Source organism: Dunckerocampus dactyliophorus, chromosome 10, assembly GCF_027744805.1.
Source record: "Dunckerocampus dactyliophorus isolate RoL2022-P2 chromosome 10, RoL_Ddac_1.1, whole genome shotgun sequence".
NCBI classification, from domain to species: domain Eukaryota; kingdom Metazoa; phylum Chordata; class Actinopteri; order Syngnathiformes; family Syngnathidae; genus Dunckerocampus; species Dunckerocampus dactyliophorus.
This window is the reverse complement of record NC_072828.1, coordinates 6,422,590-6,447,042: the sequence shown is the minus strand read 5'-3', so window position 1 is coordinate 6,447,042 and position 24,453 is coordinate 6,422,590. Positions and strand designations below refer to the sequence as shown.

The 24,453-nt window shown below is 42.4% G+C and overlaps 2 protein-coding genes across 5 annotated transcripts; one reads left to right on the top strand and one right to left on the bottom strand.

Annotated features, from left to right (window-relative positions):
- Positions 1 to 236: 236 nt before the first annotated feature.
- Positions 237 to 2,796, top strand: smx5. Its single transcript, XM_054788849.1, has 5 exons — positions 237 to 317; positions 493 to 560; positions 738 to 768; positions 1,378 to 1,437; positions 2,379 to 2,796. Exons 1-5 carry the CDS (start codon positions 315 to 317, stop codon positions 2,502 to 2,504), a joined length of 288 nt encoding a protein of 95 aa, XP_054644824.1. The 5' UTR covers positions 237 to 314; the 3' UTR covers positions 2,505 to 2,796.
- A 688-nt stretch (positions 2,797 to 3,484) lies between these two features.
- Positions 3,485 to 23,905, bottom strand: bcl6aa (BCL6A transcription repressor a). Of its 4 annotated transcripts, none has more exons than XM_054788841.1 (10): positions 23,539 to 23,905; positions 10,932 to 11,024; positions 8,242 to 8,413; positions 7,943 to 8,164; positions 6,919 to 7,869; positions 6,466 to 6,641; positions 6,210 to 6,377; positions 6,008 to 6,138; positions 5,115 to 5,252; positions 3,485 to 5,022 (listed from the first exon to the last, which is right to left on the bottom strand). In XM_054788841.1, the coding sequence occupies exons 1-10, from the start codon at positions 23,564 to 23,566 to the stop codon at positions 4,879 to 4,881; spliced, it is 2,223 nt and encodes a 740-aa protein (XP_054644816.1). In that variant the 5' UTR covers positions 23,567 to 23,905; the 3' UTR covers positions 3,485 to 4,878. The 4 variants fall into 4 exon arrangements, with proteins under 4 accessions (XP_054644816.1, XP_054644817.1, XP_054644818.1 ...); XM_054788842.1 differs by having other exon boundaries at positions 10,932 to 11,813; positions 23,539 to 23,903; XM_054788843.1 differs by lacking the exons at positions 10,932 to 11,024; positions 23,539 to 23,905 and adding an exon at positions 9,728 to 10,399.
- Positions 23,906 to 24,453: the final 548 nt, after the last annotated feature.

The following is a 24,453-nucleotide window of genomic DNA, read 5'->3' as shown; positions in this document are numbered from 1 at the left end:
GTGAACAACTGAGCAAACAATATATGAATACGACAATATAAGGCAATGTAACAATATCAAGAAAATTAAATTGTACAAAATAAACAATGTAACAATATCAACAACAAAAAAGAGAAAAAGAGAAAAACGAGAAAAAAATATACTTGTATATATAAAATAAACAGAAAAAGAACAGAAAAACACCGATCTCATCACGATGGTATCATTGGATCGATCAGCCGAACCCGGCCCCATATTCTGTCGCGAGTATGTGACGTCACGCGCGTCACTGACATCAGACCGAACGCCGCAAAACTCAAACCGGAGTAGCAACAATGGCGAGTAAAACAGCTCGAATGAATGAGTTGCCTGTTTGTTTATATTCTCTATGGTGTCAATTTAAACTCTTAAGTTAGTCAGAGGCGAATGTGTCGCTTTGTTTGCGAGCTAAGTGCGACTTCCACGGTTAGCTCGCGGCTAGGCTAACGTTGCTGTGTCGTTTTCATTTTCTAGCTTTTCTACTCGTTCTTCAAGTCGCTGGTGGGCAAAGATGTGGTGGTGGAGCTAAAGAACGACCTGAGGTGAGCCTTATGAATACAGTTCGTGGCATTTACCACAATTTCTAAAGTGAAAATCACTTTGTGAATCATTGACGGCGATTGAAGCTAGCATTACGTTCTTATTATTGATCATTGCACGTGCTGTACTTGCTTACAAGCTAGTACTGTAATACCTCTCGTTTGTCTGTACTTTTTCAGCATATGTGGAACTCTTCATTCAGTTGACCAGGTATGACGTCGTCTTTCTTATTAACATTGTTTTAGCTATACTGCGCTATGCAAAAGTCCAGTCCACGATAATGGCGATATGTAATTATAATCGCTCTCAGTACAGCATAGACCTCCACCAAGGCACCAACTGCTCATGAAATTGAGGGAATTCTTTATTTTTTTTTTACTTCCTTTAAAAATTAATGATCTATTTTTTTATTTGAGAGTTTTGTTCCCTTACTGAACCCAGTTGCGCAACACAGCCGCAACAGAAGCAACGTTGTAATAACAGTAAGGAGCAAAATTCTCAGTCAGCATTAATAGCGCAGAGTTGATTGTAAACTACATTACCAGTGTAACACCAACAGCTGAGTAGCAACATTTTAAAGCGCACGCGGGGCTAGTTAAAGCTGCTGGATGCTGACCATTCCTGCTACTTGAAATGCTGCCATCTTGTGGCCTTAATTTTAAAAAATACATCGGGAGGTTTCCTAAAGCCACAGCTGTTAATGCCAATATTTTTAGAGAGCACAGCGGCTATTTGCTGTTGCTGTAGTAAATGACAGTTGTGCCAACAACACAGCAAGAGGTGGATTAAGAATGCTTTTTTTTTCTGTCCGTGTTTCAGTACCTAAACATCAAGCTCACAGACATCAGCGTGACAGACCCAGAGAAATATCCACACATGGTACGTTATCGTGAAACAGCACATGCTTGTTTATATTGAATTGTAAATATTCACTCACATGGCATGAACTGCAAGCATCCTACTGTGCTCCTATGAATATTAGGGTTGGGCCATACATTTTATATACAAATATACTGGTATTAATTTTTGCAACGATAAGAAAATGACTTATACTTGTATAAAAGATCATTTAAAATGAAAAAAAGCAGAGTTGATTACGTGTTTTTCCTGCGACTGTGCGCCACGGCGCACTGTATTGACGCAGTGGCACCCCCCATGTACCACAGCATAGTCCAGAGGTGGCGGAGAATAGCAGAGCAGAGACAACAAAAGAGAGAAAACGAGCATGGCAAAAGGCGGAGGAGAAGCGGTGACGATAGATGAAGAAACTGTTGCTAAACAGAGAGCTACCTCGGTAATTTCAATTTATCGAGTGCGGCATAATCATCGACCTGTTTTTTTTTATTGTTCGATTGATCTATTTATCGATTGTGGCAGGCCTACTCATGGCCTTCCTTGCAACAAGAAAAGTAAACGATTGCATGTAGTGACTGATGCAGTGTGATATTATTTAGCCAAAGACCATGTAGCCTTTACAGTATACTCAGTCGAAAAGGACAATATTTAGCTGTGTTACTGTTTTGCAATTTGTAGTTGCTACTAAACTGTATACTTGAATTCTGAATACTTTGCACTGATCTAGTTTGGTAGACACTAAATGCACTTGCTATATTGCACAGTTTGTTAAATAGGGGGGGGGGAATGAAATTTCTAGGTGTGTTTCAAAATAGTTTTCTATTTTTGTGACACTCTCCCAACAAAATGCGGGGATGTAGCTCATGGAGACTTCCACGGCCCACAGCATTCGTTTTGAACAATGCATTCACCATTGGGGGGGAAAAAAAGTCACACCCTTGTCTTTTTCCACTGTTTTCCATCAGTTGTCCGTTAAAAACTGTTTCATCCGCGGCTCGGTGGTGCGCTACGTGCAGCTGCCCGCCGATGAAGTGGACACGCAGCTCCTCCAGGACGCCGCACGCAAAGAAGCCATGCAGCAGAAGCAGTGATGACCTGGCGGGTGAGGGTTCATCTCAGCCGTTATTGTTTCCACCACACAGGACTTCTTTGCTGTTATTATTATCATTATTATTATGTTATTATGAGAGGAAATATCCCCAGTTTTATTTCACGTGGAAAAAGGTTGGGGTCCGGCAGAATCACTTGTCAGCGTTATGTTGAAGCATAACTTTATTAGTTTAACTTTTTTTTTTTTAGACGGTTTGTCATGTGACCTTACTTTTGGTCTTATTTTGTAAATGACTGCATTTGTAGGAAATAAAAATACAAAATGTCACACCATACGGGATGCTTTTTGACAAATTACACTTATTTTGACATAGCTGTGATGTCCCGATCAATAAATGCAACCACATAGCACCTACTGTATATGTGGCTTTTATAAAGACCTGTCCTATGTGCTTTATTGTTTCTAGAATCTTTGTGGTTTGGTGGGCTGGGGGGGTACAAGTATTAGGCCAGGGCTGTTTGGGGCCTCTTTTTTTGTGTGTGTGTGGTATTGGCCTGTGGCACGTTCTAAAAATATAAATAAAATTTAAAAAAATGGAAGAGTCAGCAGTCATTTTACAAAAATAACATAAAATATAAAACAAAAAGCTGTAAGGCTTAAAAAAATGAGAACATTAACAACAAATTTTTTTAGAAAATTAGGTTGGGGAAAAAGTTATATTACAAGAATAAAGTCAAAATATGAGAATAAGTCCATTACGAGAAGAAAATTTACAAGAAGAAAGATGAAATAGCTGGGGGGGAACGCAGCAGAAATAGAAAGTAATTTTACAAGAATAAAGTCAAACTATTAAGAGAAAAAAAGTTGTATTTTAATGAGGAAAAAAAGTGAATTGTACGAGAATGAAGAAAAATGTCATTTTAATAGCATCATTGATATATCCAAGTTTTTAAAAAGTAATTTAAAAAAATGCATACAATTTGCTTAAAGATACACATTTTGACTAAGACTGTATTCCACCACTAAGCAGCATGATTTATTCATATATTTATTCATATATTTTTGAAAAAACAAAGCGAAGCTGCAAAATTTAAAGCGCAAAGTGGCAAGGGATCACTTTAATGTCAACACGTCTATTTGTTGCGGGCTGCCACAAATCATTGAATGTGCTTACTGACTGGGGAAAATACTGAAATTGCCTGACAAGAGAGCACCGCTTCACCGACTGAGGTTTCTGTGCCTTACCTAACTTCCTTTTCACCTCCTGTGTGCAGCCAAGAGCATTGATTCCGTTTGGCATGTGCATTCGATGCACAAATAAAGACGTTCCCGCTCATGTTGATACATAGAAATCCATTACCTTTATTTTACATTCATACATCAAGGACATTGTACAATAGTCTCAATTCAGTTAGAAAAGCCAATCCAAAAACAAGTCCTGAAGATTTACAGTGAAGTATTTTGCATGTTTTTCAGGTTGGTGACGGGCATTGAAAAAAATACACACACACACACACATTCATACACACGGAAGGGAGGGTGTTGTACCTTAACAGAGCTGAAGAGGAATTCTGTCGCCATGGAGAAAAGGCACATTGAATCCACAGTGTATGTACAAAGCAACAATTACACAACTGTACGCCAGGATAGATAACAATGACCAGAACTGTAAAACGTCCAAAAAAGAAAAACAACAAAAAACACATCTATACAAATACATTAGAAGCAAAATATTTTCTCAGTCATAACAAACCTCGAAATGCAATTCAACATCCACGATTGGCTCTGCCAGCAGAGGACAATCCCACAGATATGTATAAATACACAATAGTATATCACAATGTTTATAGTACAGGCGCCCTCAAGGGAGCAGCTCATGCATAAGCAGTCAGACAGCAGCGCTTCTCTGATATGTTTTTTTAAATTATTTTTTTACGGACAAAACCCAATTCCTCTTCTCATTTTTCCACTTAAAAACGTATAGACGACTCTGTACACGTGTTATTTTTAAAATATACGTACCACCTGTCAGTCAATATTCTCAGAAAAGTAAGTTCTGTGATATAAAATACTGTTTTTTTTTTTCTCCTTAAAAATCACAATTTTTTTACATTCCGTCCTTCGACAAAATAAAGCTTTATATGCGTACCTTCAAAGCTTAGAAACACGTACATACATACTTATATAGATCTATCCATATAGAAACCATAAAGTGACTAAGACGCCGGCTGCGGCTCTGTTCACATGTAGTGGAAACCCGTTTTTCATTTGTTTTACAAGTGTGGCGTAAGGGCCAATTTGATTTGTCCAATGAACACAGTGTGGCACTAACATTTTGGATGATTGTACACGTCAAAGGGAGGCGGGTCAAGATGACCTCTGTCCTCACAGCGATGCCTCTCCCGAGGGCGGGCTCAACAGGCCTTGGTTAGGTCGGTGGGCATATCGGCGGCGGACACGCGGTACTGGATCTTGGTGTTGGTGATGGCGCCGTGCTTCTGCCGCAGGTGCAGTCGTAGCTGACTCTTGTGGCGGAAGTGCAAGTTGCATTTCTCACACTGGAAGGGAAGAGAGATGCCATAATGTTAACACTAGATGGCGTCAGAGAGACTGTGGTGATGTGTTGCGGATGGCGGCGGTGGCAACTTACATGGTAGGGCTTCTCGCCCGTGTGGATGCGCAGGTGGCTCTTGAGCGTCTGCAGGTGACGGAAGCGTGTCCCGCAGATCTCGCAAGGGTATGGCTTCTCGCCCGTGTGGATGAGGACGTGGGCGCGGAGATGGGCAACCTGGCAACAAACGTCAAGTTAGGAACCTCCATCCATCCATTTTTTTTCTGCTTCAGCAGCCTAAGCAGAGAACTTCCTTCTCCCCAGCTGCTTCATCCAGCTCCTCCTGGTGGACTCTGAGGTACTTCTGAGGTACTTCCAGGCCAGTTCAGAGACATAGTCTCTCCTACCGGTTGGACGTTCCCTGAACACATCCCCAGGGAGGCATCCTGACTAGATGCCCGAGCCACCTCATCTGGCTTGGCTGAATGTGGAGGGTGACAGTACTTCTCACCTTCTCACCTTGTCTAAGGGAGAGCTCAGCCACCCTACGGGGGGAAACTCATTTTGGTCGTCATAACCACGATTGTGTCTCATTTATTGGGTGTGGTACCAGAGAATATTTCCAGTATTCATTTGTCTTTACCCTTGACACAGAACCCAACCAAGTTCTACTGGGACTTTGGCGTTACCTGCACGTGCTTTCACGCTGGTATCCCGGACCCAGATAAGACGTGCAACAACGCCAGGGTATTAAATACTTGTCGGACAGCGACAGTTGCTTTCAACACAAAAGTGTCTGTCAGGTGTTAAATTAGACATCACTGTGCCGCTGTACCTGCCTCTGATATCACTCCAAACCTGCTGGGTCGATGCAGTTGATACAGGAGGCAGTAAAACCAGTAATCGGTTGGTATAAGACTGTGAAGGCGACGTAGCCCCAATCATCAAAAGTGTCCATGGTTTAAGTATTTGCCCTATAAAAGGTGGCTCACCTGTACGAAACGAGCCCCGCAGGTCTCGCATTTGTATGGCTTCTCTCCTGAGTGGATGCGAGTGTGAGTCTTGAGGTTGGCAGGTCTGTTGAACTGAGCACCACAGATGTTGCAGCGATACGGCTTCTCTCCTGCAGACACGACAGCGGGTGAGCAAAGAAACAAAACAAGTGAAGGGCCGAGGGTTCCTGATCTGGCGCACCGGTGTGGACAGTCTTGTGGCTGGCGAGGTTCCCCTTGTAGCGGAAGGCGGCCTGGCAGCGGTCGCACTTGTACGGCTTGTCGCTGTGGACTTGGAGCGTGTGCTGCTTGAGCGCTTCCTCTTCGGCGAACTTTGAGTCGCATTCGTTGCAGAAGAAGGTGCCATTTTCTGTTCGCCGGGGGAGTGTACAGTATATGAATTACGCGCCGTACATTTCAGACTGATGCTGTGTCTCTTTGTACGATCGGCGACTCACCACAGCTGGAGTCGGAGTACTCCGAGTGAAGTTCGGCGATGTCCTCCGCCAGTCGCGACCTGGATGGGCAGACTTCGGAGTGCTGCGGAGACTGGGAGCCGCACGATGAGCAGTTGAGGCGGTTCAGGTAGCGTGACGGGTGACCCTCGACATTTCTCAGTGACCCCTCCAATGCACTTCAGACAAAACACAGAAACATTCCGATAAACTTCCTTCCATTGATCAGTTTTCTCCTGCTCATCAGGGGGCTGGAACCTAAGCAGGGATTCCCACACTTCCCTGTCCCCATCCACCTCAGGGACACAGAGTCCCTCCAGCGTTCGCCTCCTACATTTCTCTTCCCCCCCCCACAGGCCTCCCACTTGCTAACTTTAGCTTTTGCTTGTCAGAAAACGTTTTCACAAATTTCGCTCATGTGTGATTTAAGGCTTCCCACTGTGGATCACTGCTCACCTGCTTATGATGTTGTTAAGCCGGCTGGTCTGCGGCACAGGATGATCCTCCATACTCTTCCTTGTGGTTTGTGACTCAAGGTTTTCGGAGTCCCCGGGATGCAGGTACGACTGCAGACCGAGGCGCTGAGGTGAGCACAACCCAGGGTCCCGCAGGCTGGCCTCCTCCTCCTTTGCACTCTGGTTCAGCACGATGAACTTGTACTTCTTCCAGTTTCGAGCTTTGGGGTCCTGAGTACCCGGCGGAGCCTGCGCGCCCGAGGCCGCCTGCGAGAGGCCGGCATTCTTGCTGCTGCTGGACTCTGTCGGGGAATTGGGCTGGCAGTCCGATTTGAGTGGGCTTTGCGGGCTGCTCATGAGGCTCTTGCGTCCGGCAGCGGAGATTCCCAGTGGGTAGTGGTGATGGATCAGCTCCCCCTCAGCCGGCGGAGTGTGGTCTTTGTCTTTGTGGTGCTCCAGGGTCAACACGGGGAAGACACGCTTCCTCGCACTGAGGCCAACAGGAAGATTGATCCCCTCGTGGCTTTCCTTCCTCACATCTTCATCTCGCCCCACCTCCCTGGGAGCGAAGTTGGCGGCATGAAGAATGCCGGAGGACGTGGAGGAGCCGACCGCTCTGGCGTACTCAGCCCTGCTGACGGCGGCGCCGTCGAGAGGGTGCTTGTGGTGAATCCCGTTCCGTGAGAGGTCGGCAAATGTGTTTTTGGCATCCGTCAGCTTACAGAGAGGGAAAGGGAATCCTGGCATGGGGAACTGCCCATAGAGATGGTAGTTGCTGGGCGTGCTGACTCCGTTGAGCACTGTGGCGCTATAAGGTCGCGCATCCCTGAACGGAGCCATGCGGCTGTGCAAAGTATCAACCACATCATGAGGGCGATACGCGTGGATGTCCTGAGACAAAACTAGAGGACTGACCAGGAACTCATCTCTGGGAAGCTTGGCAGTCGGATCACTGCGGAAGAAGCGACACCATTGAAGCGCCTGTGTCCTAAAATGTGATCTCTACAGACATCAAATATACCAACCTGGATTTGATGAATCTATGACAGGTGTCCACCACATGGTCCATCTGCAGGTAGATGGCAGTGTTCATAATGGCCATGATCAGACTCTCCTTGAGCGTCAGACGGGACGTGTACATGAACTCCAGCAGGATGGCGAAGCCCTCCGGGTCCACCTTCGGGTCCAGGCTGATCGCGTTAAGGTTGCACTTGTGGGAGTCGGTGAAGATGGTGTAAAACAGCCCACTGTGGACACGACAAAAACGCAAACATCACACATCTGCCACGAACCAGGACAAGAGTCCGGGACGAGGAACACACACCTGCAAGCCATGAGAACCGTCTTGTGAGCACGGAACTGCTGCCTGTTGACCAGGATGGTGACATCGGTGAGAATATCCCGACTACGCAAGCGGTTCAGGTTGAGCAGAACGTCGCTGGCGTGGCGTGTGAACTGTATGCAGCTGTCTGCTGCGCAAGACATCTTGCAGACTTCTGCAAACGCCAAAACACTTCGTTTAGCTTCAAAGTTACACACTTCACAGAATGCAACACACCACGCTTTGCCGTGTAGTTACATCTTAATGACATGGAATTAAGACATGACGAGGGAACGTTCACCGAGCAGCCAGAAGATGGCGCCATGTGGTTAACTAAAACCCTTTTAGACATTTAAATTTACACCCTTCTGACCCCCCCAACCCCCCTCCACTTTCTCTTTGAGCGAAACGCAGCCTGACAGATGAGGACAACAAATTATTTAAATGAATTAAAAACTGGAGAGCGAGCTTATTGGCCGGAAAGGCAAAGTGCGTGACAGAATTCTGCAATAAATCAACTTTTTACATTCAAATGCGGACACGACGAAGGTTGATATAATTCAAGTCATCGCAGCATCATTTAGAAATATTGCTGTATTGTTTGAACTGTACTTTCAGCAAAAAAACATCTTTGTATGAAAAGTGACATGATCCACATATATAAAAACATGCAATTTGAGGATTAGATAGATACTTTTTAAAGCAGCACAGCATTATTGTTATTATTATTATTAAATATTTTCAGCCAGTCTATCAAATGAAGAGCTGTGCTTTAAGATTTTTTTTCGTGACGATTTTATCAGGACACGCGTGGGAAAACATTAACCGCATTTCCCTGAGCAGCTTCAAAAACCAAACTTGGCTGGCATATAATTTACAGTACCTTTCATTTTTAATACATGACCATCTAGTACCGCGTGTACTTTTACATAGTTTTTTTTAAATGCAAACGATAACTTGTCACTGTAGAAATGAGGCGACACTAAAAAGTAGGAGAAACATGCAGATCACTTTTTATAGGACGTGCAGACTTTTTTTTTTTTTAAGAAAAACCACCGAAACAACCAGCAGCGTTATTCATATTTACGCAACAATGCCATCTTCAAGATATAGAAATTTTAAATACACACAAATACATACACTAAAATCTCTAAGCTGCCAAAGAGCAAAGTTGGAGTGACAGCGGCATTAAACAACAACCGTGGACGCCAGCCCCACTCCGGGCCTCGCTGCAGCCGTCTCACGCGCGCCCCATGGCGGCCACTGAGCCGCGCAGGACCGGGTGTCTGCAGCGGAGGAGAGCCGCGCGGCGTGCCGGGGCTGGGGTGTCGGCTCTGACAGCTCCGGCACGCCGCGCCTCCTGTCATAGCTCCCGCGCTCGCAGAGTCCGGCGCAGCGAGCCCGGCAAGAGCACAGTCAAACGTTACATTCGCAACACAACACGCTGGCGCCAAATTAGAATGAAAAAAAGTGAAATTTAAAAAATCACCTGGTAGCGCTTTCCTAGAAACTTCTTGCATCACCACTTCTAAGAAGACCAGTTCTAAGAATCACACCAGCTCAATTCTCGGAATTTGAGCCCGGGACCGTACCAACGTCTCGTGGCAAGGGAGAGGACTTCAATCTTTCTTTGGCGCCAACTTGTCACTTCTAAAGTCTTCTCATCGACAATTTTCAACCAAAATCGTTCTTCATGGGCCTCTAAACACACCGTCGACCATTATCTGGTCTTAAAATGGGTATTTTGTGTTAAAATAACGAAGTGAACTGTAGTCCACGAGCCCGGAATCCCCTGTGCTTTTGGTCTAGTCCAAAGTCTGTTGACGTCACCTTATTGAAGCCCCGCCCCCCGTGGAGCTTCTGAGAAGTAGTTGTCACATAAGAGCATCGCCTGAACGCACTCAGGCTGACATCTTCATTATCTTCATTATCTTCTTCTGCTTCGTTAGCTTCTCGCCACCTGCACGCAGAGTCTCCATTGGGGGTTTGTGATCGACTAAAAAATGCGTTTTGTAAATTTACGAATCTCTATGTTGCTGTTGATATGTTTGCTTTTTCCCGAGCGTCAGTGTACTTGTTGCATGTCCGTGAACGCATCATTCATCTGCAAGCATGGCAGAATAACTACTTTATCTTATCTTTGAGTTCTTTTGCGGTGCCTTTCTAAATTTAAAGTTTCTTTTCATGTTCTATCGTGTGTTCCTCACATTTAGCACACTTTTATTTTTATTTTTTTCACAGTTGCACTCAAAGTCATACAACCCTCATTGTAAATGCTGTTGATTTGCAAACTTTATACAATTGCAGTTTACAACAAAAGCAATATATATATGTGTATAAATCATAGATCAATGCAGCTAAAATTTTAAATGGTCATTATTTAAACAAGGAAAATAAACTCAAAATACGCTTACAATGGGAGTTGAATCATTTCCAGTGGAGCTGTAAGTTGTAATATTTTCTATTTTGTGTCTTTTTTCATACAAAGCACATACTGTAAATGTAGTGATGATATTTGTAGGTAAAGTCTCCTCCCAGAATAAACTTTTCTTCTAAACTTTTCACCCTGTTTGTGTCGTTTGGTAACATTTAAGCCCACCGCGATGTTGAGTGACAGTAATAGAAGTGTTGTTTTTTTGTGCATAATGAGTAGTGGGGTGGTTTGCAGCAAACTTACTACCAAAATGACTCACTGTGGAAACTTTGCTTGTGGTGATTCCAAAGCAGGGATTCCCCCTCCTTTCTCGTCCCGTCGGCTCCCTGGCACAGCAGCAACATTTGCTGGGCTGAGGAGCCACAAACAGGACAACATGTTAGTTTCAATTCCCAAATACTTATTTGCTTGTGGATATGTTACATTTCTCCTCTAAAAGTCATACAAATTGTGATTTATTGAGCTTATGATGAGCTTTTTCGGGCACACTTGCACAATCTAATGGAAATTTTGCCTTTACAATGATAATAATGCTCAATTTTATATTGTTGTTTATTATTATGCTTGTAGTTTGCAGTATGGAGCTGTTGTAATATTTTGGTGACTTTATGGAGTACATTCTGCCCAAAAAAATCATGCCATCGTTTCTCCTGCAAGCCGGTGAATCATAGCTGGCTTTCAGAGGGTGGAACCAGAGCAGCGGAGTCAACTCGCCCTGGTTGGCGAGGTTCACGGGGGGAAGTTAGGTCGCAATTTTTATTTATGCATTTTTTTGTGCAGCATGAGAGGGTAAAATTTTAAAATGTATATTTCAATATTTGAATTGGTTGTCATTAAACTGCCACAAATAAATGAAAGTATGGAGAATACTGCATCAAATACTAAATAAAAATGAATAATAAAAATTAAATACTAGATTTAAGTACTACATTTCCCTGTTTGCGGTTAAGAATTGTTTTTTTAAAAAAAAAAAACGTGTAGATGCACAAATCCATACATGCACTATGTGATGTCCACTTAATAGCACGTATCTCCAAATATATCAAACATACGGTGGAACTGACGAAAACCAAAGCATAGGAAACCTGAGGCAATTTTTCCAGTAGGAAATCATGTAAATCCAATGAATCTGTTCCAGACACTGAAAGACATGAACAAACAAATTATTTCAAAGAGAATAATTATGATTTTATATGTAAAAACAATGTGAAATAATAATAAATGCGGAATGGATGGGACTTTATTGATGTTTCTCACCTTCTTTATCAAAGTGCTCCCACTTTTTTGGCCCCATGGCGGGTTACTCAATGAAAAGCGCACGGTTAGCGAGTCAGGAACGTGTCGGGTGCTTTGTTTGGGCGTGCGCTTGATACAGTACGGGGCAAACGGACTAGTTTGTTAAGTGCAATGTTGCACGAGGCAACATTTTTGACAAAAACTGAGGTTTGACTGTCTACCAGGTATATCAGTGGCGTAAGAATACCGTCGCTTTGGTGTCTTTTTGCGCATTTCTGCACTTTAGCGAGCACATGCTCCATTTGCCGCCTTGAAAAGAGCGGATTTGATACGTTTCTTGACTTTCAGCAGATGAAACAACGCATCCCGTAATGATCAATAGGAGATGTTAAACTGGCGTGAGCAGCCTCCTCCTCCTCCTCCTCCTCATTAAGCAGCGTTACATGACCCAAATGAACAAGACGCAGCCTGCAAAAAACAAACAAAAAAAACTCCAAAAACCTTAACCCTTTGTGTGCTGACGCACGCCGCCGTAATGCGACTGACATTCCCCCTGAGGAATGCCCGAGCATCCGCCCATCTGCATCCGGCATCCCGCTAAAAAACACTCCAGGTGTAAACAAACCACTGGGGAGGGGAGGAAGAGGAGGAGGAAGGGGGGGGGGGTTAAAAAAAAAAACGCCTCCAAAATAATTAAGACGCACGCTCGTGCAGCAATCCCCGATTCAGCACAGCCAAATAAAGAGTCTAAACAAAGAGCAGCGTCAACTTTATTTCTATCCACTCGGGGGATGAGTGTGTGTGCATGTGTGTGTGTGTGTGGGCATGCATGTGTGTGTAGGGGGTGTTATGCATAATGCACGGCCACAAACCATCCAGGAGTTGGGAGGCACATGTGTACTGTACTTTCACTCAGACTTCAGAAGGACGAGACGACGACTGCTTACCATCTTCTTCTTCTCCTTCGCCTTCTTTGTCGTCGTCTTCTTCTCCTTCGTCGTCATCTCCTGCTTTTCCTTCCTCTCCTTCTTCATTCTCTTCTTCTTCGACTCCTTCTTTCTAATCTCCTTCTTTATCTTCTTCGCCTTCTCCTTCTTCGTCTCCTTCATCTTCGTCTCCTTTTCTTCTCATTTGTCTTTGTCTTGTTCCCCTTCTTTGCCACCTTCTCCTTCTTCTTCATCTCATTCTTCTTCTCCTTCTCTGTCTTCTCCTTATTCTTCTTTTCCTTCTTTATCTCCTTCTTCTTTTCTTCTTCTTTTCCTTGTCCTTTGCCTTTTCTTTCTTCTTGTTCTTCTTCGCCTTTTCCTTCTTCTCCTTCTCCTCCTCCTTGTTCTTCTTTTTGTTCTTCGCCTCCTTGTCGTTTTCCATCATTTCGTTTTTTCTTCTCATTCTCTTTCTGTTCATTCTTCTTTAATTTCTTCTTCTTTTCCTTCTTCATCACCTTTCCTTCTTCTTCTTCTCCTTTTCTCTTTTCTTCTCTGCCAACCCTGAGACTTTGTCCAAATTCGGGGGCCTTTGGGAGGAGCGAGGCAGTGCGGTCCACGGGTCAGCGTAGGGTCAACCCTGAGCTGGCACATCCGCGTCGTTCCAGGAGCTGCGATATTTATTTGCCTCTGTCTTTGACGTAGAAGCCAGGGAGGTCACTAGGGGCGCAACAATGTCTGCATCGAACCGTTCAATACAGGTGCTTACCGAACCGTGACCCCTGTATCGAACAATACGCAGTTTCCTATTTATGTTATCAACTTCTGACGGCGCTCTGTGCCGAAAGCTCAGCGTATCTGCGATCAACTAGTCTGGCTTAGGTCGCATTGTCGAGCACAGAGCCACTGAGCTCCGCCTCCACATTCATACCATGCTGAAAATGTTGACAAATGAGAAAAATGTTGGCAATTTCAATAAAAATCCAATTAAAAAAGGCAAGGGAATTTATTTTTTGTATCGAAAAAATATCGAACCGTAACACAAACGTATCGAACCGAACCAAGCTGTGAATTTTGAGTATCGTTGCACCCCTAGAAGTCACACGTTGCCATAGCATGGCGTGACGTCTAAAATGCTCGTCGTACAGCCACCATTGCATTCAACACAACAGGAAGGGAGGAGCGAGTGTTCAAGGTCACACCCCAGTCCCAGCTTTCTGCTAATCCCTTTCATGCAGGCACCGTCCGGCCTCAGTTACGGCTCTGGTTCTGCCTCAGAGGGTGGAAGATTGCCTGGACAACCCACCGTTCCCTCACTGTGTCGTGTACACACGGGACAAAAGGCGTCATTTACCGTCTGCGTGAAAGGTGCTGTGGTTAAACGGGAGGGGCGAGCCGTCACATGTTCCTGCGTGTTAGCGGCGCTAATGTTTAACCTATCTGGCATTACCTGTACAAATGATTCAAACCACAAAACCTGCACTTGTGCCGGCATGGCTACGGTAAAAGGACTGAGCAGCGGCACACAAAGAATGTTGGGATAGAAGGCTGCGTTTGTTTAAACTGGGACAGTAGCGACATGACGGCCTTCAAATGCAACTTCCAAAGAATGCAGCTCGAGCATGTAAGTCTGGAGATCAGCACCTGGCCTTGCAAAGGTCACAAAGTGCGTGCGGGTATCGATCCCAGCAAGGAGGAGTACTCGCTGCTACTTGGTTATTAGCCGGGCTGGCTGCTGCTTGGTAGCTGACCCAATAGAAATGCCCACTGACAAAAGCCTCGGGCCCGGAGGTTGCCTCACTTTTTTTTTTCTTCCCTCCCCGCACACAAACTGCACACTTTTGTCTCGTTTGGCAGCAAATTTCTGCCAACTTCAGTGTTCATTGTCAGCAAAGATGTGAGTGTGGAGTTTTTGTTCTGAGAGGCATGATGCAACCCGGCTGTAACACCCAAACAGATAACGCTGTTAGCGACCCTGTGCCTTTTTTTCTCTCTCTCTTCTCTTTCTTAAGTTCCTCGCTTTAAAACACTTTTCTTTTCATATTTGTACTTTTTTTTTTTTTACCACTGGCAGGCCACAGTGGCTGTCCTCTTTTGTCCCTGACAACGCCAACGACTCCTTTTGTCCAGCGACACCATCATCATCTCTGCATTTGACTTCATTAGCCTGCACTTGATTCTTGGCTTTTTATCACTTTCACCTTTTCTGTTGTGTACACTGAGCTTTTTATTTATTTAAAAATGGTGCAACACCAGCCAGCTAGGTAGGCTGTAGCTAAAAGACCAAAATATTAGAAACGTCATGCCAGTATGATGACAGCCATAAAGATATAGCAATGACGTTATCATCGAATGTGCATAATTCACAGTGATAAACGTGCACTTCATTTGTGTGGATGCTGGTGAAGACCAAAAGTGAGTAAAAAAGATGAAAAGCAAGACAAATACGTTTAGAAATACAAATGCTTTTCGATACGTTTAGACGGGAGGCCCACAGCAGCACCCGCTGCTCGTTGAGAAGAGCGATGCTTTACATACATGCAATAAGGCCAGATTTGTCACTAGTCGCTTTCCTCTCTGAGAAATAAATCTAGAGGGGTCTGAATACTCGCTATGTATAGCAACAAAGTCATCCCTCCTGCTACAACATCCTGTTATCCTCTTATCTTCTGCGGCATGCATCTTGTTTTTAATTGGCCTGCCCCATACTCTCATATTCTAAACATGAAATTAAACAAATTAACATGCAAAAAAAGAGCAACAACTGAAATAAGTTGAAATATTTATACTTCTAACACTACTACTAATACTACTACCACAATTTGTTACCAAAAAGACAAAGCTGAGTTGCAGAATGCCTTTTCTTTAAATGTTTGTCTATAAAAACATGTATAGGCCTATATACAGACCTGATCAAAATCTTAAGACCAGTTGAAAAATTGTTAGAATTTGCATTTTGCACATTTGGATCTTAATGAGGTTTTAAGTAGAGCTACAATATGCAAAAGCAAGAAGGGGGAGTGAGACAAAAACATTTGAAACTTGTAATTTAAACAAAAAACAAAAAAAAACAGAAATAGGTTGGTTATCAGCTGATCAAAAGTTTAAGACCACAGGCTATAAAAGCCCAAATCTGCTCAAAATGTTCATTTTCTGTCAGGCATTCACACTGTCATGCCCTCCTGATGGCTAAAGCTAAGAAGCTTTCTCTTTTTCAACGTGGTCGGATTGTGGAGCTGCATAAGCAAGGCCTCTCCCAGCGTGCCATTGCTGCTGAGGTTGGCCGCAGTAAATCAGTCATTCTACATTTTTTGAAAAATCCTGAGCATTATGAAACAAAAAAGTCAAGTGGTAGACAAAAAAAATCACACCTGCGCTGAGCCGGAGGATGCGATTGGCTGTCCATCAAGACACAGGGCAATCTTCCACCCACATTAAGGCCCTTACTGGTGCCGACTGCAGCGCAATAACCATCAGACGGCAAAAAAACAAAAAGGAATTCAAAGACCTCGTCTCCTTCAACGCCACAAAACTGCCCGTTTAGACTTTGCCAGGGAGCATCAAACATGGGACATTGAAAGGTGGACAAAAGTTTTATTCTCTGATGAGAAAAAATGTAACCTTGACGGTTCAGATGGCTTCCAAGGTTACTGGCATGACAAGGAGATCCCACCTGAGATGTTTTCTACCCGGCACTGTGGAGGGGGGTCCATCATGGTCTGGGGTGCTTTTTCATTCAGTGGAACACTGGATCTTCAGGTGGTGCGGGGTCGTCAAACGGCGGCCGCTTACCTGGAGATGTTGCGGCGGGCATCCCTCATGACTGAGGGACCTCGTCTGTGTGGTAACAGCTGGCTTTTTCAACAGGACAACGCTGCAGTTCACAATGCTGGCTTGACCAAGGACTTCTTCAGGGAGAATAACATCACTCTTTTGGACCATCCTGCATGTACCCCTCATTTAAATCCCATAGAGAACATTTGGGGATGGATGGCAAGGGAAGTTTATCAAAATGGCCATCAGTTCCAGACAGTTGATGCCCTTGGTGAAGCCATCTTCACCACTTGGAGCAATGTTCCCACTAGCCTCCTGGAAACACTCGCATCAAGCCAATGCTTGAAGTGATTAACAAGAACGGTGGAGCTACTCATTACTGAGTCCTACTGAGAGCAATTTTTGTTCTGGTTTGGAGAGTTTTTGGTTATTTTTTGAGCAATGGTCTTAAACTTTTGATCAGCTGATAAACAGCCTATTTCAGTTTAATTGTTGTTTTCAATAAATGACTTTTTCAAAATGCTTTTTGTCTCACTCCCCCTTCTTGTTTTTGCATATTGTAGCTCTACTTAAAACCTCATTAAGATCCAAATGTGCAAAATGCAAATTCTATTCTATTCTATTCTATTCTTCAACTGGTCTTAAGATTATATATATATATATATATATATATATATATATATATATATATATATATATATATATATATATATATATATATATATAATATACCAATACTGAAAAATAATAAAAAAAAATATATTTTGTTATTATAGACATACACTGTATATGTAACTTTTTAAAATATATTATAAATATGTATATATATGTATATATGTATATATATTATAAATATAAATATATATATATAAAAAAAATATATATATATATACAGTATATACACACACAAATTATAAATATATATTTATAAAAATATAAAATATGTATACATAATTTAATTAAAAAAAATAATTACATTATATAAAATTTTTCAGTATATATATAATATATATATATATTATATATAATATATATATTATATATTATATATTATAATTATATATTATATTATTATATATATTATAATATTATATATATATAATATATATATAAATATATATATATTTATATATACTGTATGTATGTGTGTGCGTGTATACATACACACACACACACATGTGAATTATAAATTATATATACTGTATAATTTAATAAAAAATACATTATTTTAAATGTTTCAGCATATACATTTTATTTATATGTATGTGTGTGTACCACTAATAATAACGGTTTGGATTCATGTACCAGCCTTTAACACGTTTCATTACATTTTTAGGGAATTTAGTAATAGTTATATTTCTGTGCATAATGTTGTTGTGTATTACTTGTCAATGCACGTTCTTGCGGCCTGCGTGAGTGTTGTGTGTGTGGTCTCGGTACAACAGAGTGGGGTTTGATTGTGCCAGTTGCACTAAACAAGTGAAAACACATCATCAGGTGTAATGTCAGTATAAGATCACGAGGTGATGAAGCCATGCCAAACGCCTTTAGTGCGCCTGGAAAGCCACCCGTGCATACGTGCTCTGTCTTTAAGTCATGTGTGCATTGATTTGGTTGAACTGCGCTGGTCTTCCAGCTCTCACTTTTGTCTGCATGAATAACCTTGACTCGGGCAGCAAGGTGAGAGGCGGAGTCGGGGCGTGTTGCTTGGCCGGAATTCCAATTTGTAGAAATCAAAGCGTGTGGAATCAAGACTTTTCACCAGGCAGGAATGCGGCCCGCAAACGTGCACTTGCTGGAATTTTCCACGCACGGCTCAGGCGGGGCCTGAGTGGTGGGTGCGCCACCTGCAGGACGACGAAGCCACTTTCTACCTCTGGAGGAGGTCGGTTTGGCGCCTGCATGGATTCACTGGAGGCTTCACGTGCGCTCCAAAGCAGCTCCTCTTTCCTTGCACCGCCCTCGCCGATTCGTCCAATCAGGCGGACTGAAACATGCCCCCTCTCCCCCCATCTACTTTCACTACACATGTTGCTCAATGAGGCCTCCTTCCTTCTGTCATCACTGATAATGTCATCACTTTAGAGAAGCCTGGTTAAACTCCGCAATGTTTGGATACAACAACTTCAACTCTTCTGCAAAGATTTTTGGTCCATTTGTGCTTTGAGTAGAAGGAACAGAAAAAGGTCTTTCCCAAACTCCAGTGTCTTGCTAAAAGGAGGGAATTAAAAGTCTCGGAAGATGCAAAAGTGACCGTTTAATGGCGTTCTAACAGGAATATGCTTGCTTTTCAAATTGTCATTTCATGACATCACAAAAGGAAAACCCTCCGTCCTCATGGACCCGCCCCCAGTTAGATGAGGCCACCCCGTGTGTAGGTCCAACATTTGGTAACAAAAAAAGGAGAAAAAAAGGCTTCGCTACACATCTTAAAACACAGCTTTGCCAACTATTTGTCAGTCAGAGATGAGGGAGCTGTAAGTTTGATTATTTTGCTCTTCTTCAGCAAACAGGCTAACCTAGCATGATGTTCAAATGTAAATGTTAGCACTGTAGCTCACATAGCTATGCTAGCGTTGCAAGCGTTTGTTTATGTTACGTTTGGCTTTGCAACACATCTTAAAATGCAGCCTGGAGCTCTGCCAACTATCTGTCAGTCAGATATTGATGTGGTAGCTGTGAGTTCAATCATTTTATTTTTCATCTCATAATATGCTACCCTAACATGATGTTTAAATGTAATGTTAGCACTTTAGCTCACATAGCTGTGCTGGTGTTGCTAACATTTGTGTCCTCCTGTCCTTAATGCTACGTTGTTGTGTGTGATATATGGCATCTATTACTTTGGACAAGTGCAGCGTTACAGTGCACACAGTGGTGTAAAAAAGTGTTTGCCCCTTTCCTGGTTTCTTACGTTTTTGCATGTTTGTCACACTTAAATGTTTCAGATCATCAAACAAACTTCAATATTAGTCAATGACAACACAACTGAACACAAAATGCAATTTTTAAAAGAAACTTATATTATTAAGGGAGAAAAAAAGTCCAAATCTACATGGCCCTATGTGGAAAAGTGATTGCCCCCCTGTTAAAACATAACTAAGCTGAGATTAATTGAGATCTATCAGTCTGGAAAAGGTTATAAAAATACTTCTAAAGCTTTGGGACTCCAGCGAACCACAGTGAGAGCCATTGTCCACAAATGGCCAAAACATGGAACAGTGGTGAACCTTCCCAGGAGTGGCCGGCCAACCAAAATGACCCCAAGAGCACAGCGACGACTCATCCAAGAGGTCACAAAAAACCCCACAACAACATCCAAAGAACTGCAGGCCTCACTTGATTCGGTAGAAGGCCAATGTTTATGACTAGGCTTCATTTTGCCAGAAAACATCTTGATGATCCCCAAGACTTTGGGAAAATACGCTGACTCTGACGAGACAAAAGTTTAACTTTTTGGGAGGTGTGTGTCCCATTACATCTGGTGTAAAAGTAACGCCGCATTTCAGAAAAAGAACATCATACGAACAGTAAAATATGGTGGTGGTAGTGTGATGGTCTGGGGCTGTTTTGCTGCTTCAGGACCTGGAAGACTTGCTGTGATAAGTGGAACCATGAATTCTGCTGTCTACCGAAAAATCCTAAAAGAAGAATGTCCGGCCGTCTGTTGGTGACCTCAAGCTGAAACCAACTTGGGTTGTGCAGCGGGACAATGATCCAAAACACACCAGCAAGTCCACCTCTGAATGGCTGAAGAAAAACAAAAAGAAGAATTTGGAGTGGCCTAGTCAAAGTCCTGACCTGAACCCTATTGAGATGCTGTGGCATGACCTTAAAAAGGCGCTTCATGCTGGAAAACCCTCCAATGTGGCTGAATGACAACAATTCTACAAAGATGAGTGGGCCAACATTCCTCCACAGCGCTGTAAGAGACTCATTGCAAGTTATCACAAACGCTTGGTTGCAGTTGTTGCTGCTAAGGGTGGACCAACCACTTATTAGGTTTAGGGGGCAATCACTTTTTCACACGGTTTTGGATTTCTTTCTCTCTTAATAATAACAAGTTTCATTTAAAAATGGCATTTTGTGTTTAGTTGTGTTGTCATTGACTAATATTTACATTTTTTTGATGATCTGAAACATTTAAGTGTGACAAACATGCAAAAATATATATATTGGGAAGGGGGCAAGCACTTTTTCACACCACTGTATGCAGAAAGTAGACAAAGTACACAATAGCGCATCTTTGAGACACACACTCTGTAAGAGACAAAGAGCTCATTAGCATTAAAGCTACACACACACACACACACACAAAACGACGTGTTCCCAGTCGGGCTTACTAAAAGCATGTTTAAACTGTCTAAATCAGAGATTGTCAACTACTTGGTCGCCTGGACAAAAAAAAATTGTTCTTTTATTTTGAAGGGGATTTCTTTTTATGCAATGCTGCAAGCAAAACAACACAATAAGGCAATGGAAATTGAACACAACCCAACTGCACCCCCCGCACTATGAGGGTATCATAGTATCAAAACCCGCAAGGCATGCTGGGTAACGGCGCGCTAGCAACCCTTTTAAAGGGATATTTGGGATTTTTTAACATGAAGTTGTATGACATCCCAATCAGCATTGGCTTCTCAAAACAATATGCGTTCAAAAGATTAATACATTTGCATCACAAAAATGCCTTCTCAAAAAAATCCGACCTCGTAAAACGCTGGGCGTTGAATCTGTCTCCCGCCGTATTTCTGCGCACTGCCGCCGGTGCATTCATGTGTGTGTGACGAAGACACTCGCATCTTCTTCCGCATATTTGAACGCATATTGTTTTGAGAAGCCAAACTCTTTACTTAATTGTCGCCAGCAACTAAGTAGAACTACGTTCTTCATCACGGAAATCTGACCAGAACTGGACTTAGGAGACCAAGTGGGAGGTAAGTCGCTGTTTCTGGACTACAATGCTGATGGGGATGTCATACAACTTCATGTCAAAAAATCCCAACTATCCCTTTAATGTCTTTTTATTCAAAAGAAGATTGATTTTGGTCACCGCTTGTGATTAAGGGGTGATGGCGGGTCCTGAATCAACACAAGTTGAGAACCACTGGTGTAAATTGCAGCATCAAGGCTAGACTCGGGTTTCCAGGAACCACCTTGGCCTCCCTTCAGGCCTACAAACGGAGCAGTAAATGCGGCAACATGACGACTGCCCTGGTAATCTTCCAATATGCTAAAACCTCCACGAGAGAAGCGTGGCATTAACTTGCCCCGTGTATTTGGATATTGGGCCGCCAGGATGGAGATGACATCTGCCTTCATTAGCGTAAAGGTGGCTTTCTTTGCCGCAGCCAAAAAGCATTAGAGCCATTCCAATCCCACACGGACGCGTGGGATTGGCGAGGATGAGCCCAATCCCGAACCTGACCCCAACCCAACCCTGCACACATCTTAGATTAGTACTTGCACATATGTCATAGAGGAATTATGCATGATCTACCCAGTACAACAATATATGTGTTGCTTGTGTACATTTCTACACATTTATGTGCATTTTGGTTCAAGTGACCAAGCGTCATTCATTTCCGCAGCTAATAGCGAGTATTCAATGTTCCTCATTGACACTGCAAGCTTTTTGTGGCGTTCCTGAAGGAGGAAGCTGGGAGATGACAATCGAGCCAACTGGCTCGTGTTAAACGTCTGCTTTCCATGCGGCGCCATCAACCTGTCCGATATTCAGCGGTCTCATTTGCCTGTCAGGCGTCACGGTGCTTTACATGCGAGCTCATGTTAGATACCGTATGTTTATATGTCGACTTTCAGTGTGTTGAACTCTTTATAGTCATTATAATGCAATATTAGAATGGTTTTTTGAAAATGAAATAAGAAAATGAACACATCAGTTTCCTAAAATGTCTATAATTGCTGATTAAAAAATCGAAATGAAATATGCATTATAAATGATTAAGGCGATATCTACCATCTATGACATGTTTATCTGTCTATTATACAAGTTTATGCCGAGTCTATTCAAAACACAATGTTTAAATGATCATTTATTTACATATTATGATTTTATTTGTATGTATTGTTGCACATTTCATTTATTTCATAATTGCCTATTTATATTTTTCTATTTATTTATGTATAAGTTGTCTACAAACAATTAACTTGATTAACTTTCCAATAATACATCTTTATCCTTTTTTATTATTAAAAAAATTGGTAAAAAAATATAATACAATGTTGGCTATTAGTTTTTAAAATGATAATATTCTTATTAATTTGTTTTATTTTATTGATATTACTATTTCATTTATTTTTATTCATTTATATTTCTGTACAAGTTCTCTACAAACAATTAACTCTACTGTGATGCATCTTAGCTTTTATAAATAGCTTTTTTTATTTAAAAAAAAGCTATTTGATTTATTATTTTTATAATCCTGCAGAAGCTATCTACAGATAATGAACTATTTCACAGCTCTATCCTTTTCTTTTATATAAAAAAAAGGTAAATTGCTACATGTCAGACACAGGAATTGAACAAATGATGAATAATTACTGAGCCACTTTGAAGGGTAGAATTAAATAAGCTCTGCTTCTTCCTGCTCCTTTTCCAACATGTTCAATTGTGCAAATGTAACAATGAGATGTACTTCAATGTCACCTAGTATGCATGTTCCAAACAAACAAAATCATGACCATAAATACTTAATACAATTTAAAATAAAAAAAAAAATCTAACACTTATCGGATATTTATTTGTAACTTAAATTTTTTTAAATAAATAAATAACATTTATTAAAAAAAATTCTAATGTTTATTGCTTTTACTGTATTTTTTAATGAATGATTAAATAAATAACATTTATCAAGCGTTTTTTTTTCAGAAAAAAAAATTGTTTTATTTGAAATTCGGAGCCCACCTCACCTTTCTTCTGCTGGAGGGAGTGAGGCATGCTGGGTAGTGAAGTCTTCAGTGGAGTCAGGAAGTGACAGGGCCTTCACAAGTCTGAAGATCAGTCCACCTGCTGAAGGCAAGTAACGGAGCACCCGGCGTAACTCTCGGGCAGGATCCGGAGAATGCAGTCTTCAGCACAACTCCGAAGCGCTGGTCCGCAAGCAGGTTCTGGTGGACTGAGGGTTCATTGATTGTAGCGCTAAGCTGCTCGGCTTTTCCGTGAATGCGACACGAGCGTGGGACAAGCGCCGACCTTTTTTTTTTGGAAGGGGGGGGGGGAGCAGAGATTAAAGCAGCCAGTAAAATAATCCCAGTTTTTCTATGTATAATTCATTTGAAAGAATAGTCTAAAATCCCATTAGAGCGCAGGAGCGGCAGACTAGCTGTGCCTTTAGCATGGCGAGCGAACGAGCGCGGATATCAGCCATCTGCCGGATCAGACTTTTTTCCTATAGACACATTGTTTGATAAACACAGCTTTTATACAACAAACATTTCAGTGTCCTCCAGCAGTAATCTACCTCAGATTATCTCAATCCATGGAATGAGATATTGCTCTTTATAACTTGTCTCCTGGGAGGGAGGGCGGTTTATTACATCACGCCAGCTGTCACTCGGACCTGCGCCGCCAATGGGAAGGTGAACAACTTGGCCACTGCGAATTTGGGCAGGAAAATCCTGAAAAAACCCCAAGGTCATCCAGTGGAGCCGCTAATGTCGAGCAAGGTCATTCGCTATTCTGGAAAAATGTCACAAAAGTTGCACAGAAAGCCCAAATCTTTCAAGATTTCAGCATACAGTATCCTGTGAGACTGTAAAGCGGGGGTGTCAAACTCGCAAAGGGGGCCAAAACTCAAAGCCTACTTTTATGTTGTGGGCCGAACT